Below are 16,738 nucleotides of genomic sequence, written 5' to 3' on the forward strand. Positions count from 1 at the left end.
TCCTAATGGAGGATGAAGTTGTGGATGCATAACTTGTATTATGAGGAAGAATTAATTTAGAGTATTTTGAAGTTAGAAATAATTTCCCACAACTCTCCATATTATACAGAAATTAGATATTAGATATTCAAAAGAAAGAAGAAAAAGTTATATAGTTTCATATACTATTTTCTTTTTTCACACTGTAGATCTTTGAAAGAAAATAGACTTTTTAAGGGTAAATGCAACTTTTATATAATGTTTTATTAATATAAGACTCCTGAGTGACCAGAATAGGGTACACGCACTTGAAGTGTATTATATAAAAGTCTAATTACTTACATTCAACGGCTGTAAGTCTGCATTGTTATACAAGTATGCAATGAAAACATGTAGAGACCTGTAATTTTAAGTTCACAGTGGTAAAGTTTCACTACACATGGGAAATTTGTAATTAGTCATATAAAATTTTTAGATGCAATTTAATGTATTTTGGGGTAAGAAAAGTATTAGGTCTCTGAGCTTAGTATCACTAGCAAATATTTCTTAATTATTATCAGCAGATGGCACCAGATATACTTTGTATGACCTAAAAAGTTTTTATTCTAAGATCTTTTATTAGGAGTCATGATTATAGCTACTTACAAAGTTTTAAATCTACATGCCTACATCTGTTTAAACTTCTGTTTTTCACATAGTTGATTTAAAACACAAGGCAGCTCTATTTACTCCTTGGATCATGTATGTACGTACATACATACTAGTTCAAACCCAGCAGAACAGTCTCTAAGGATTTGGAGTAAAAGGTAGCTCTGATGTTCCTCTAGTTTCTCTCAGATCACTGTAGACCTCCTGATATTATTAGGATAACAGAAGGCTAAATGACACGTTTGTATGATAGAATCTGGTATTTTCTACTTGTGATTGTCAAGATTACAGTCAGAATGCAAGAGAAGGCAGTAATAACGATGATGTGTAATTATGACTAATTGCAATGATTTATTTTAATTCAAAGCTCACATTTAGGATTAAGACTTCCTCAGTTTATGTACTGCACCACCTTGTAACTATTCAAATCCATATTCTTAACTATTCTGTACATTGACACTATGTGTGATCATTAGACTGCAATGCACAAAGTAACGACTGATAACTAATAGTTCAGACTTACATGTATATTTGGCAGGACAATAGACAAGGAGTTAAAAGCTCCCAGAATAGTGCTCCACAATAGTATTCTGTTTCTTGAAAACCGGTATTTTTTTCATTAAAAAGTCAAACTAGTGACTTAATTTCTCTTCTGATACAATACCAAAAGGCAGTGGAAATCAGCAGGGGATTCACACAACCCCCCTTGCACCTTACAATCCTGTTGTGTGAGTAGCAGAACTAAGAACACCTGGTTGCTTATCAGCGTGTTTCCTGTATTCACTCCAGATCTCCCCTTTTAACAAAAGGCCATGTTTTCTAGAACGACCCTACCTCAACAGCCAAACTGTCCCAGCAATATTCTTAACTCTACCCATAAACTTGTCCAGCTCATGTCAGATCACCAGCAGGTTAAAAACAGAATAGGGCAATTTATTCTGAGCCATGTATCATGATTAGTTTAGTTACTTAACTTGGCCGATCAACAAACAGAAGGAATAAGGGCCAAGTTCACTCTAGTTTTCTGTTTTTGTAAACATTCAACATTTTTCCTTCCTCAGATGGTAATTTTCATTACTCTACATACAGTCATATCTAAGGATTTTCTTAAACGTAGTTGAAAATTACCAAGAAATTCAGAAGACAGTGAAGACAGTAACACTGGCAGGCAGGCAACACAAAAAGTATGTTTTACTTCCTTGAGAAAGCAGCTGAAATGCTGCTAAACATTCTTTCCTGATGAACTTGAGGAAGAGGGATAGCAAGGGTGTCACAAAAATTTACTGCACAAGCTGTGACAGAGTTCTCAGTTCTTACAGAAAACCTCTCAGATTTTGAAAGGACAAATTAGATTTCTTAAAATTATTAATAAAAAGGAACTGCAGGTATTGGATCAAGCAGTGTGTACATCTCAAAACTACACCTCAGAAAGTAACACTTTTTTTGTAGTCAGAGATTATGTGTGCAAGATTACATTTTCATAGGTTTGCCAAATAATATACACTGTTCAACAAGCATAACCAGCTCGTGACATCTACGTATCTCTGAGATATAACTAAACAAAGAACAGGAGGACTCAGAGTTAAATGGAGGTACATGGTATGGTGTAAGAAAGCCATAGTTTTGAAAGGAAATATTTTAGATACCTAGAAACAAGGAAGAACTTCAAAAAGCTTACAGGGAAATTATTTTGGTATGGAAAACACAGCACTGAAGATACTTGACAGAACTGCCCAGAGAATCTGGAAAGACTCAGGTCATCCTGACCATTTTCTCCGTCTGATTTTGTGCCTCAATTCCTTAATTTCTACAAAAGCTTTTCAGGTTTTTATCTTCTCCAGGTGGCCTAGAAACAAGGAAGAACTTCAAAAAGCTTACAGGGAAATTATTTTGGTATGGAAAACACAGCACTGAAGATACTTGACAGAACTGCCCAGAGAATCTGGAAAGACTCAGGTCATCCTGACCATTTTCTCCGTCTGATTTTGTGCCTCAATTCCTTAATTTCTACAAAAGCTTTTCAGGTTTTTATCTTCTCCAGGTGGATCATGTCCTGAAGATAGAACCAGATTCACAACTGTGAATGTATTTAAATGACCTTTTCTTTTTTTTTTTGTTTTTGTTTAAAGAGGTCACATTAATATTGTATGTTCTTGGAAGCTTTTTTTTCCATGCAGTGTGGATCACTAGAAACCCAGAAAGTTAATAATCCACAGTCAAAATGTCTGATCAAGCTCTTAAACAACTATGGTTCTGCCATGTAATGATGATCACATATGCCACATTCTATAATATTCATAGTGAAAAAGAAAAGACTAATATGTATTTTTTTTAAAGTGCATCATGGTTTTTCCTTGTAACTGCTTCTTTGACAAAAGAAAATGGATATATTTTAGTGTTATGTAAGTGGAAAAGTATCATAGTCTACTCTGCTTACACCACCAAATGGAGAGATCACATACTTAGGAAGAAAGCATCTGGGTTTCAGATATATAGTTTAATGGAAACAAAGTTTGATGACAAAAATTACTTCGGCTTTACTGAGGTGTCTGCCGAGGACAGGACTTTCCTACAGACAACTACCTACCAAACTGATCTTTCACAAACACATCATGAAGATAGGTTCCTAATAGGGAGACTTTGTTACTTATAGCCTCTCAAATGTTTACCCATCTTGGCAGTAATTCTATCATCCTCTTAAAAGGAAAGAGTCATCATCATTGTCTGAGATTCTACAGGCAAATCCTCATCTATGAATGCCTGAAGGTTGTGTGCTGTAGACAATGATATAATATGGCTGCACATTTCGAGATCTTCTGAACTAGTTTTCTGATGTCAAAAAAACCCAGACCCAAAACCAAAACACCAAAAACCAGTCTGCAAATTAAGAAACCCAGCCATATACTAACTTGTTCTAAAATAAAAGGATAATGAGACCAATAAACACAACTCTCAAATTTGCTCACTAGTCTTGGAAGTTGTTCACAGAGGCCCTAAATGAAACTGTGCTAGTTATGATAGTAAGAGACAGTATATGATCTTGAGGAGCCTGCAATCAAAACAAATGAAACAAGTGTTACTTCCATTTTAAAGACAGCCAACCAAGAATTCTACTTTTTTTTTTTGACAATGAAAGGGCATCTGTTTTAGTACCAGGTATAAGAACTGTTCCTTAGCTAAACAATTACTTGAATTTTTTTTATTACTTTTTTCTAAGTTGATAACTGATCTCAAAAACCTGCAAAAATTCAGAAAGCAGACTTGGGATTTTCCTAGTAAAACTCTTCATCTTCCTCCTACAAAGCCAAGACAATTACTTAAATACCTCATAAATTGGTTTCACATGCCCTTTTGCTAACACAGAATTTTTTTTCCTTTTTTTTCCCTTTTCACTTCGCATAACTTGAACAATTTAAGAGACCTTGCTGGAACCTGAACTGAAGCAATATTCTTCGAAAACTCTTCAGCAAAGTACCTCTTACCCAAGAATACACAAGTCCTTCAGAGAATCACAATCGGAAGAGACTTTGGTTTTGTTTTTCAATAGACAAAACCTTTTTAACCTAGCATTACTGATCTGGCAGATCAAAAAACCTAAGGAAGATGCTAAAAGCCAAATGCTCTTTGTGAAAAACTTCACAGAAGTCACTCACTCCAGTAAGGTGAGGTTATGCCAAGTTTCACTTCTCGCATGATAAAAGTTCCTCTCAAGGAGTATCAAAAGACAGCATCTCCAGCAGAAGCAGAAAGCAGGCGAATGTTGAAAAACACTGTATGTCAAGACCAAGAAAAGATCTGAGGAAGTAGAAATTTGAAGGAATTAAAATACCTGCCTAGGGAGATGCCATGCAACTGGGCCTGTGATGAAAATATAGTAAGAATTTCAGAAGTAATGAGGTGGCAACTTCACTAGGCATTTTATTTCGAATGGAAAATAGTTGGTTTTAAAGAAAGCCAAGGAATGAAGATGGACTCAAAATGCTGTTGCACTCCATTTAAAGTTCTTTAAAGCCTTAAGCAGAACATAGGCTGAACAGACAGATACCCCGTACAGAAAAAGATTCCACTCACCGCAGATTCAAGGGCAGAGTAATCTCTTCCTGCTACAGCAATGTCAAGGGGATAATATTAACTTTGTTTTTTTCTCCCACCTATATGAAGGAAGACAACGTGTCTGACTCTCTCTAATTCTTTGTTAGAGCATGAGAGGGCCGTCACCCTAGTCACACTCAGCTATTTTGACATCCAAGTACACCTAATAAATCCAAGAAAAACCTGTGAAAGTTGTAGTTACTGAGTAGGGCTGCATTCACATTCTTTACACAGAAATTTAAGGAAGAAAATGAGTATTTTTGCTGCTGTTGACAGTGACTAGGTAAGTAACTTGTACGAACCAAGCTGACTTGTCAGTCACTCATGCACTGCTATAACTTGCTGAGTGCCAAAGAACAAGGGTAGCCAAAGAATTAATGAGTTACTAAATACTATATTTTGACAAGAAGTTTCAACCTCTGACTTGGATGTATTTGAAGTAGCAGCTTTTGTGCAAGAAGATCCCAAATCCCATTTTGCAATCTGTAAGACACATTCTCTCACCTGAAATGGTCTTCCTGCTGAAAACTAGAAGTGAAAGTTTAGGAACAGAAAATATTTAAATGCCTAAAATTCCAGAGAATGGCACCTGAAGTTGGCATGAAAACAAAGTAGCAGCTCATGGTAAAAAACCCCAACCAACTATAAAATATAATGAACAGGGATTAAAGAGAACAACACACAATGTGATAGGACTAACGGCAATGGCAAGTAGGAAGAGTAGTGCTTCATTTGTGATTCAAGTAAGCAAAGAAAAAGACTGAGGAAAATCGAAGGAATAGAGAAGAGAAACAGCATTCAGTAGATAAATAAAAACTACTTAAGAATCAAAATCAACCCTAAATCATTCGATTCTTCTAGATTTGTGTCATATCTCTCAATATAAAAGACATGGTTTTATTACCTTTCTTTCGAAAGAGTGCATTTAGATAGTTTTCTGCTTGGCATTCAATCTTATCAGTGTTGGACTGGCCCTGAGATGACAGTTCCTCTGTAGGTGTTGACTGTGAAGAACCGGTAACTGATGCACGATCCTAGAAAACATATGAAGATTATAACATCTTTCAGAAGTTAGTCTACTGGTAGTACAAAATACAATTAAATTATTGAGCTATTGAGTGAAAAAGAACCACTAAAAAGATATTTTACTATAAAGCCAAACCACCTCACTCTCTCTCATAGCCAAACTATCTTGAGTCAAAATGCAGTATCAATTCTCTGATTCTTACTTTCATACAAAAAAAATGGGTGTTGGGGAGTCATGCTTGATATCATGTTCATACTTACACTGACTGTTTCTTTGTGTAAATTACAAAAGGAACATTTCTCATCCATAGACCAGTCAGTTAGCTCTTCTGGCTCACAGTCTTAAAAGAAGAAAAAAGCTAGATGTTTTAAACAAATAAAAGTGGATTTTGAGAACAAAATACACATCCTACAATTCTCTTAAATAAATTCTATCATAATCTAACATGAATTTATTGGTACAATGTAGTCAGTAGTATTCAATTCTTCAGATATTTCCAAAGTCTTGTCTGGCTCACATGGCTCAACTTTCAAATAGCAGAGGGCACCTGTCTTAAAAGGAAAGGTAAACTCATACATTTCAATTGATTACCTATGACAGTTACTAGAGACATCTGAATACTGTAAATAACGTTCTGAATTCCAGTCATCATTCCTTTCAACAAAAGGTGTGCAAAATTGTAGTAAACTAGGCTAGGAATTAGGATATGGACTTCTCGCCATTTGAGCTACATGTGTTGTACTTACAATATTTTAATTGATTTGATACCATCACTACAGGTAAATCAAAACCCTATACTCACTTGTAGCATTTGATTTATTTAGAAAACTTTAAAGTAACTTTGTATGTTTTATCAGAAGACGTACTTTGGTCTTGAGGGAATATAGGACTTAAACAGATCACCTATCTCAAGTCCAGCCTTCTACCGAATGGAGACACGCCATCTATTTTCTTTAAACAAGTTATTAAGCTCCATTTCAGAAGTTGCGTTTTCCACCACATACTCTTCTCTTCCCGAACCACCAATTGCTTTAAAGCTTTTCCCAAGCCAACTGGGCTAATAGTCAAAATTAACCTCCTAATTTCTTGTTTAAATTTACTCACGGCAAGTTATTCCAGTTTGCTTTTGTGACAACATTGTTCTTATACTCACAAACAATAACTGTTTAGATACTTAGCACCTTGATGTATTTACAGAGAACATCATTATCCCCTCTTTACACTTCATTTTGCTTAGGCTAATCTAATCCACCCGGTTTTCTCTCATGAGATTCAACCCCATCTTTTCTGCACCATTCTCAACTTGAACACCTTTTTCCTGAACACGGGTGACCAAGATCACAAGATGATGCCTTTCTTTTACATTTACACCAAACTTCCTTAAACTGTAGACACTACTTTTCCTACAGTATCCTAGTTGTGCATGAGTCTATCACAGCTGCAGCATTTTGGCAGGTGAATACAAACCTGATTAACTACAACACCCAAGGTCCTCTCCATCCTGTTCATTTCCAGCTCATGCGCTTACAACCTAAACAACTCCCCTCCCCCCCTTATTAATTACCAAATATGTTTCCTCCTTTTCTCCATACCACTGAATTATAATCACAGTTCTGTTAGGGAGGTTCTTGAGATTATCTGCTTTCACTGTGGTAGGTCGACCTTGCCTGGCTGTCAACCCCCACCCAGTCGCTCTCTCACTCCTCCTCCTTGACAGGGCAGGGGGAGAAAGTAAGATGGAAAAACTTGTGGGTCAAGATAAAGACAGGGATATCACTTACCAATTACTGTCACAGGCTAGCCAGACTCAACTTGGGGAAAACTAATTTCGTTTATTGCTGATAAAAACAGATTTGCATAATGAGAAATGCAAAACTAAAACCACCTTACCACCCCTTCTTCCCAGGTTTCAACTTCACTCCTTCAATCCTGACTCTTCTACCTCCTCCCCCACCCCAAAGAGCACAAGGAGGATGGGGAAGAGGGGCTGTCCTCAGTTCATAACAGTTCCTCTCTGCCGCTCCTTCCTCCTCACATTTTTCCCCTGCTCCAGCGTGGGGTCCTTCCCACGGGCTACAGGCCTTCATGAACTGCTCCAGTGTGGGTCCTTCCCACAGCTGTAGCTCTTCACAAACTGCTCTAGCATATGTCTTTTCCACAGGGCACAGTCCTTCAGGAAGAGACTGCTCCACAGGCCTGCAGTTCCTGCCAGAAAACCTGCTCCTGCATGAGCTCCTCTCTACGGGCTGCAATTCCTGCCAGGAGCCTGCTCCAGCATGGGCTCTCCATGGGCTGTAGCTTCCTTCAGGGCATCTCCACCTGCTCCAGTGGGGGGTCCTCCATGGGCTGCAGTGTGGATATCTGTTCCGATGTGGTCCTCCATGGGCTGCAGGTTCTACCTGCTTCACCATGGTCCTCTCCAGGGGTTGCAGGGGAATCTCTGCTCTAGTGCCTAGAGCACCTCCTCCTCTCCCCTCTTCCTCCTCTGACCTTGCTGCCTGCAAGGTTGTTTCCCCACTCCCCCTCTTCAAAGTGCTGAGCTTTTACTCTTTCTTAAATATATTGTTACAGAGGCACCATCAGAAGTAAAATGAATCTGAAAAAATGAGGTTCTTGAGTGCGAACATAACCCAAGTAACTCTGTATTATTATTTAAACCTAGTTTACTCAGCTCTAATATGCTAATTTAGAACAGAATTCTGTATTAACAACGTGTTATATGCTTCCAGGGATGCAAGCCAGCAGTTTTGACAAGTTGGACAGCTGATGATCAAAAACAGACATGGGATTTTTTCTTGACTGGACAGTAACAAAAGATAATGAGTTATTTTTGCTGAATTAATCTAGCTGTCCCAGCCTGTTAGAGCTATTCCTTTAAGGTGTCCACAGATGAAAAAAACCCACACTATTGTTTCAGAACAAGTTCATGTTTTCATAGTTTTCCTTGCAACCACAATAAATCTACTTATGAACATTGAGATTCTGCACATAACTCCAAGACAGGTTTTATATTGTCAGAGAAATTCTTCTGCCTTGGAATCCTGAAGTTCCACTGTTAAAAGTCTAACTAGAGAGCAATCCTTGTGTGTCACCAAAAAAGCAAACCTTGAGAAGCATCAGCTCTGCAGAACACTAGATTTATTCAAAGAAGTATAAATCTAGTAAGATTTACTAAAGAAGTATAAACCATGTACAACATAACATATTAAGTGTGCCAGTGAGCTAAGCAGAAGTGCCATCAGATAGCAGATGTATACCAGATATACCAAATGCCAAGCATTCAACAGTCCCAGGTCACCACCACAGGGAACATACTGAGATAGACAACCATAGTCTCAGAAAGATCAGAGGCACAGATGGCACTTTAAGCAGAACAAACTTTCTCTTAGTTGCATTAGAATTATGATCATCTCCCCTCCCCATTTTATCTTGCTTGGGGTCAGCTGATGAAAGATTTGCTGACAATCTACAACACTAGCCAGCCCCTGAGAAAAAGTTAAGACTGCGCAAAGAGCATTTTAATACTAAGCATGGTACAGATTATTACTTGAAACCAAAGTCATTTAGTATAAAGCTGTTAAACTTATTTCCATTTTTTAAGAATAAAATGGTGAACTTTGACAAAAACTACCACCTTTCTTCATTCCTTAAGCCATTCATATCTGTTTCCCCAAACCAGTTTTCCCAAGGAGTCATGCCGAATTAAACAAATCAATTCAGACATCTGTAGTACTGAACAGATGCCATGTTTACCTCTTAAAATGTGAAATAATTGCCTAGTAAATCTAAATATGAGATAGCTTAAAAAAATTCAACCCTTACTTTCCAGTATTTTCTGCACTATTGTAATAACGTCCCAATAAATTTTCCAGCTATTTGTCACAATTCTGGACAAGTCATCCCCTTCCTTTTTATATGTCACTACTGCTTCCTTATAAGTACATTAGACTATCTGAGGTGTTTATCATGTTCATCTTTTTAATTTCATAAAAACTTCAATGATATTAGAGATTCATGTTTCTAATACAATTTTTCACTCCATTACTTTATATATCAACAAATATTCCAGAACAACCTAAGGAAAAATAAAACACATCCTCAAATAAACCTTTCGTCCTGTATAGTTTTTTTTCCTGGCAGAGAAAGAATACGAGAGCTGTTTTTCTCCCACTGTTTTTCCTCTGTCCATAAAAGAATAGAACCCCAGCACATAATCCCAAAAAAGAAAATACACACATGCCAGATGATTAGAAGAAAAGCTTTCTAACAGTTTCGCTAAATATCCATAAGTAGAATGTAAAGAATAACAATTTACATGTGAATCTACTTAGCTAAAAATGGGTATAAGCAAAGGATTAGAAAGCCCTAAGGATTCAATGACACAAGAAGCCTGGAGCTGGTTCAGAGCATGACCAAGGTCAGATGCCAAGATACAGAACTTGACACCTTTGCAACCAGAAGCTGCACTACCAAAACAGTCAGGAAAAAAACCTGGTGCTGAATAATGGAAGTGACGAGAACCATTTAAGCAAGCCCAAGGTAAGTCCTACATATACACCATATAAGAATTTCAAGATAATGAAGAAAATCTTCCATCTTCAGGTAGCTATCTATTGTTATGGGTGGCTATTTCAGTTTAAGTAGTTTGGCTTCTCAGCAAGATAGTTTCTGAGGTTTACAAGTTATTTTCTTTGAAAAGTAAGAGAACCTAGTAAACTGAAGTGTACCTTTTACCATTTAAATTTGTCATTACAATTTGTTATTCTCTCAAGCAACTTTGAGAGAATACAATAATTTTCTCTATAGATCAAATTCTATTTCAAGACAGAACTAAGGAGGGAATGTATCAATTAACATAGTCATGTTACATTTTATGCACATTATTAATTTTTTTTCTATGTTATAAACAACAGATAAAACCAACCATGTAAGATACAATAGCATTTTTTTCTCTAAGTGACATGTATTTCAGCTGATTCTCACACATTTCTGGATAAGAAAGCCATATAATCTCTTGATGTTTGTTCAAGGAAACATACACTCTTGCTACTGAGGCATAATGCTGCATGTTAACAGTACTGGTTCAGTGGTTATGATGAGAAAAATGGTCACCTTACAAGATGCAGTGATTTAGGCATGTCACTAAGAGTCTAAAAACTTGGGTTCTGATTCTACCAACCATATATTTTGTTAACTAAGGCAAATTATTTACTTTGTATCTTAGTTTCATTATCTGGCACTTAAATTATGACAGTGGAAAGATTTATAACAAATTTCACTCAAGTTCTGTATCAATCTTTAAAATGCAATTCAGACTTCAAATGAGAAATAGCCTTGCATCCTATACTATAAGGTCTGCCTCTACTGGGTTTGTAGAAAATGTGGCAATTTCAAATGGGATTATTGAAGTTACAGATACTATATCTATAAAAATGAACCAAAAATAGTAAGGGTAAGGTAGGCATCCCAACCTAACACTCCTTCATCTCTTCTGCAGTTGCTCCAGAAGTAAAATCAACTTTACAAATGTGTTAAACATGGAAACAGGCTTCAACTGTTGAAAAATTCAGGCACATTACTGACAGACATTCTTGGGAATTGGAAAAAAAAAAGTTTTAAAACTTTACATTTTAGATAAACATGAATTTAATTTGCAGGACAAAGTCACTGGTGCATCAAATATCAAAGGTCTTCTGCAAGCAATGGAAAGAGCAGATCTTAAATAGGTTACAAGAAATCTTCAACAGCATGAGGCAAATAAGCTAAAACTTTTCCCATAAGACAGCTCAAATATATACATACGGTTACAAGATCTTCAACAGCATGAGGCAAATAAGCTAAAACTTTTCCCATAAGACAGCTCAAATATATATACACAGGAACTCTAAAGGAGCAATATAGCACCTTATTGTGCACTATCAGGCTCCTTTAACTGTAACGCTTATATTCTGGCCATTAGCTCGGTACTTTCTGCCTTCTTACACAAAAGCAAAAAAAAAAAATGTCCTGAATTTTCTTTCAAAATGTAAACCCTTCGATGCAAAAGAATAATAAAGCTTTAAACCACTAATCAGTGTAAAGCCCAATACATAGCAACCCATTGGAATTACAACCAGAAAAAAAAAAAGATACCATACACTATTATAACAAAGCCCTGTTCCCTTTTTAAAGCAGTAATGTGCTTGTTTATCACAGCAGATGGGAGTACTACTCATGAAAATAAGTTTTAACACAAATTTACACATTTCTTAAATTTTTTTTAAGTCTGACTAGTGGCATGCTTAGCTTTATTAAGTGGTAAAAAAATATTCTTAAGACATCAGTAAAGTAGTATTTCAAGTTCTCCCCCTTTCCCTTGAAAATATTGTGTTATGCATATGACACAGTCCAAGGAGCTTGCACAGTATAAGAGGACAAAACCATAACCAAGTTAAAGCAATCAATCCAAACCTATTCTAAGCAAACAAACAATATATGCCACTCTGCCTCATGTACTAGCAGTATATAAGTTACACGCTTTACAAATTACACTATCAGATAATCAATTGTAAAGAAATGAAATGGAACATTTTGAAGGTTTGATAACAGAAGGAACATTTTTTTTAAAGCCATGAAAATGAACTTGACAGAGCACTTCTTTCAACACTTCAAAGCAGTTTTGTGCTGGATTTTCATCCTCTGCTTTTGCTAAAGACAGATAAATCATTTCATACTTAACTAACTAAAGACTCGGGTGCTATTGACAGCTATTCCAGCAAAACCAAACCCATTTGGAATAAGGCTAGGTCTTATATGGGTAATGGAAATTTTTTTTTTTTAATATACACACACACTTAATATAGATATATATACAAACAAATATAAAAATAAAAAGCTTAATTTATATATATAAAAAGATATAAAAAAACCCTATAAAAAGCTTAAGCTTTCTTGACCACTACAAGAAAACCAAACTAGCATTCATTACCTTCCTTTTCCCAATTAACGTCGATAGGAAGCTGAGCAGCTTGTCTTCCCTTTCTAAAAGCTGTCCAAAACACAAAGTAGGAGATGCAGTATTCCAGAAAAGTAAATCTCTCTCATGAGAGCTTCTCAGGAAAGCTTAGTTAATCCAAAATTTCCCTGCATAGGAACAAAACAAAGGTACCATTTTACCTAGTGTTTTGCCTATGCACAGTATTGACAAGAACATGATGAAATAAACATTAGAAAGAAAAACAATTGAAGATTTCCTTTTTAGAATTCAAGATGTACTTTAAACTACCTTTAAATAAAATAAAAACTAATAAATTAAGGTCATTGCACTAAAAGCTGGCTCATTTACCTTCAAATAAACTGAGGTCTCTTCGTAGCCTTGGTCCATAAAGCCCTTCTAAAATACTTTCAAAACCTGGAGACAAAAGAAACATTTAAAACAGTAAATCAAAAGTTTCTTAAAAGAAAGCAAATTCAAGAACACTGGCAACAAGTATTCTCAAATTCTGAGAGCAATTCCAAAAATTGTTACATTTATCACACAAATATTTACTCCTTCCACTATAGTACTATTCAACAGAATTAGAAGATAAAAATAAGACAAGGCAACTGCCATCTGCACACAATCAGCCTATTAAGCCATGCCCCAACAACCTCATTAGACTTAAAATAACTACCACAGAATCTTAAAGGTGGGAGGATTAGCCTCATAGCTCTGCACAAGTGAAGTAGTCTCTCTCTTACACCAAGAATTAGAATCATGTATGGAGGGGAAGGAAAAAACCCAAAAAGAAAAAAGGAGAAAATTTCTCATTTATGATTACCTGAAATTACATAATCTGATTAGGCTAATATTTCTACACATATAAAAAAGAAAGCTTATTTTGCTTCTGATACCGTAACAGTTCTCTCTAGTCCTCCATACCTGTACAAAAACGTTTTAAAATTAAGGATTAGATAAATCCAATTATTTTCCAGATTTACCAGCTAGTCTGTTTAGGTATTTGGTAAAATCACATACTGTAACAAGGGAGAAGAGACACAGAGCAAAAAATGATTAAAAAAAAAACCAAACAAAACAAAAAAACAGAAGAGGAGATGCATGACAATTGATGAAATACGGTGAGAAATTACATCATTGTTAATATTACGGAAGTTTTGTTCAATAGAAACAGTTTCCAAGTGTTCCCTCTTTTCTCCTTCCAAATAATAAGCTTATTTTCAACTAAGAGGATAATTCAAAGCAGCATTTGAAGGTTCTCATTCTTCATACTCAAGACCTGTCTATATTAAAGATGTAGCTATTTTACAGTACTTTGCAAGACTATTTTATCATCACACCACATAAAATTTGCTCATCAGCTGTGATGCCCTCTAAGACAACACAACATACTGCTCTCATTAAAAATGACATTTACTTTTTGGTTTAGATTGTATGTACACTAGTATAAGGAAGAATAAATACGTACCATATCTTAAAAAGCACGTTAAATAATATATTAAAATCCTAATGTAGACAAGAGAAGCTATCTTTACACATAGGAGCTGTTCAGCTTGACAGGTCACATTTTGTTAAAATTTTCCTTTCAATTTTGTATTATTTTATAATTTTAATATATGGATTACATTTATACTATTAAATTCAATTGATTATAATTATACTTGCTATAAATCTATGATTTGAGCTATAAATGAATTTCTATTTTAATTTTCTACTTTTCTTTGTAATAAATATAGTCCTATGCAAGAACACAACTTAAGCGATAAAACCACTGTCCTCTCACAAATATATACATACACACACTTTTTAAACAAAGTTTACAAAAACCAGAAAGCAAAAATCCAGGGTCCAAGCATACACTAAAAATTACCTTAAAGCATTATCCACCGACTCTTAGATTCAATGTAATATAAATTCACATCATATTAGCATTGAACAAATTCCCAGTTCTTCTGGCTTCAAAGGGTTATGGACAAAAAAAAAAAAAGCAAGAGAGATGAAGTCTGAAGTTAAGATAGCAATTCCCCAAACACAACAGTCTGGAAATATAAAACACACTATGTGTATTATTATGATCATTAATGTTATAAACTGCAAGCCACTTCAGCTCAGCAGCTAGCCAATACTTAGGTCCTTGCAAGTTATCGTCACTGGGTAAAGACATGAATGGAGTGAAGTATCTCTTGGAGACAGTTGTACTTACTCCAAAAGAACAAACACTAACTCCCATTTCTTAGCACTTTGTAAATCAAACAACAGGAAGCTGGTTTACCATTCCAGTCAGCACCCAAAACCTCCGTGATTTTTGGACACCTACCTTCTCCCCCCCCGCCCCGGGCGTGGAGGGTGCTACTTGTTTCTGCCTTTACTTTTGTACTTACACATCTGCTTGCCCTACTTCCTGCTCCTGCCTATGCAAAAACATGAGCACAGAAAAACCAGCTCTGTGAAACAGCAGTTTGTTAAGGAAGAATGCAATTTCCAGACAGACTTCCATACAGCTTGTATTAAAGATGGCAATTAGCACACTGTGGTGTTTTTTTTTCCTGAGCAAAGGACACACTAACCCACTTCTCTGCTAATTCACCAAACTTAGTTCCATTCCACCCATCCAAAACGATGCTTCTCTTACAAGTCCTCCCAGAACTTCCTCACAGAGCCACAATTTAGACTTACTCAATGTGATCATTTGCTTCCGCACCCTTGGATACTGGATCCTTTCTTTTAAAAGAAAGTTTACTTGTACATCCTAACAACATAGAGAGAATCTTTTTCCAGCCTGTATTCTCAAGTTTTCCCAGAAAAAATGTGTACTACTTCCACTTTGTGCAGTTTTCTACAAAGTTCTGCTGCTGCTTTTCAGCAGCATTGATACAATTTTAATTTAGCCTAAACAGGAAGATACATCTTAGTTTCTAAGCTAAGAAACAGCTACTGATGAATATGAGCTGGCACTGTTTCATAAAATGTAACCACCTGAATGCAGGCATTTCAATAAACCCTTGTTTTACTTCATGAGACAGTATGCATAAGCAAATCGTAGTAGTAGTTTTGGAACTCTTCTGAACCTGAAGAGCTTACAGATACCAGTCAGAAATATACTTTGCTTATACCTCTTGTGATTCACAAATTAAAAAAAAAAACTGCTCTAAATTAATTCTACATATTTTTTTGTGTCTCTTGGTGGCTGATTGCCTCCTTGATTCCAAACTACCTTTCAAAACTACTGTTACTTGAGCCCTGACTTTCTAGCTCCAAACTGAAAAGAAACACCATTGGCTCTATTAACTTGCAATGTCCCAATCTGTCAAACTCCCTTTACCTCTAATAAATTACTTCTGTTACTTATTTGTCTTACTTGTATCTTCATGTAAAAAGAACATCAGCTTTCTTCATCACCTGACACCCTTTATGATCCAAGTCAGGTTCCTTCAACAATCTTCATAAGCAGAAATTCATGATACAGCTATTCTCTTAACCCAGTTAAAAGCTTCCACAGTTTGCTTTCCTGAACAAAGTTGTGAACAGTTCTTTTCCCTGAATTAACTCTTCCCGTGCCCCATGACCACCTTCTACCAAATCTATTGCTTTCCTCACTCAGGGCTAGGATGAGGACTCCTAGGACAAGGGAGGCTGGAAGTTGTGACCTCCAGCAACAGGAAGGGGGCTCTCTTTTTCCATCAGTAGCTATTCGGGTGCTGAAAAGGCACGAAGCCCAGGAAGGAGGTGAGGAGGAACAAGTTCTGTCACATTTGGCATCTAGCCTGATCCATGGGTCACAGCAATGTCACTAAAAGGAAGCAATGGGTGACAGTAATTGCAGTCTCCCAGGGGGACGAAGGCTTCTGCACAGCAGCCAGACTGGCTGTCTTAAAAGCTTTGCTGCTTGCCCGTGAGACGTGGCAGAGAAACTCTTACAGCTCATCTGGCCATTGCAATATTCATAGAATAGAATCATAGAATCATTGAGGTTGGAAAAGACCTCTAAGATCATCGAGTCCAACCGTCAACCCAAC

At 36.3% G+C, this 16,738-nt stretch overlaps 1 protein-coding gene across 1 annotated transcript in view; it reads right to left on the reverse strand.

Moving 5' to 3' along the window:
* Window positions 1–13,131, reverse strand: part of LOC103898773 (ligand-dependent nuclear receptor corepressor-like protein) — a 29,977-nt gene extending 16,846 nt beyond the window's left edge. The window contains exons 1-3 of the mRNA XM_009279125.2: window positions 13,071–13,131; window positions 6,007–6,086; window positions 5,624–5,753 (exon numbers count right to left, since the gene is read on the reverse strand). Coding sequence (XP_009277400.2) covers window positions 5,624–5,753; window positions 6,007–6,054 — 178 coding nt within the window. The 5' untranslated portion in view covers window positions 6,055–6,086; window positions 13,071–13,131. The remainder of the gene's footprint in view (window positions 1–5,623; window positions 5,754–6,006; window positions 6,087–13,070) is intronic.
* Window positions 13,132–16,738: the final 3,607 nt, after the last annotated feature.

Source organism: Aptenodytes forsteri, unplaced genomic scaffold, assembly GCF_000699145.1.
Source record: "Aptenodytes forsteri isolate BGI_AS27 unplaced genomic scaffold, ASM69914v1 Scaffold242, whole genome shotgun sequence".
Taxonomy (NCBI): Eukaryota; Metazoa; Chordata; class Aves; order Sphenisciformes; family Spheniscidae; genus Aptenodytes; species Aptenodytes forsteri.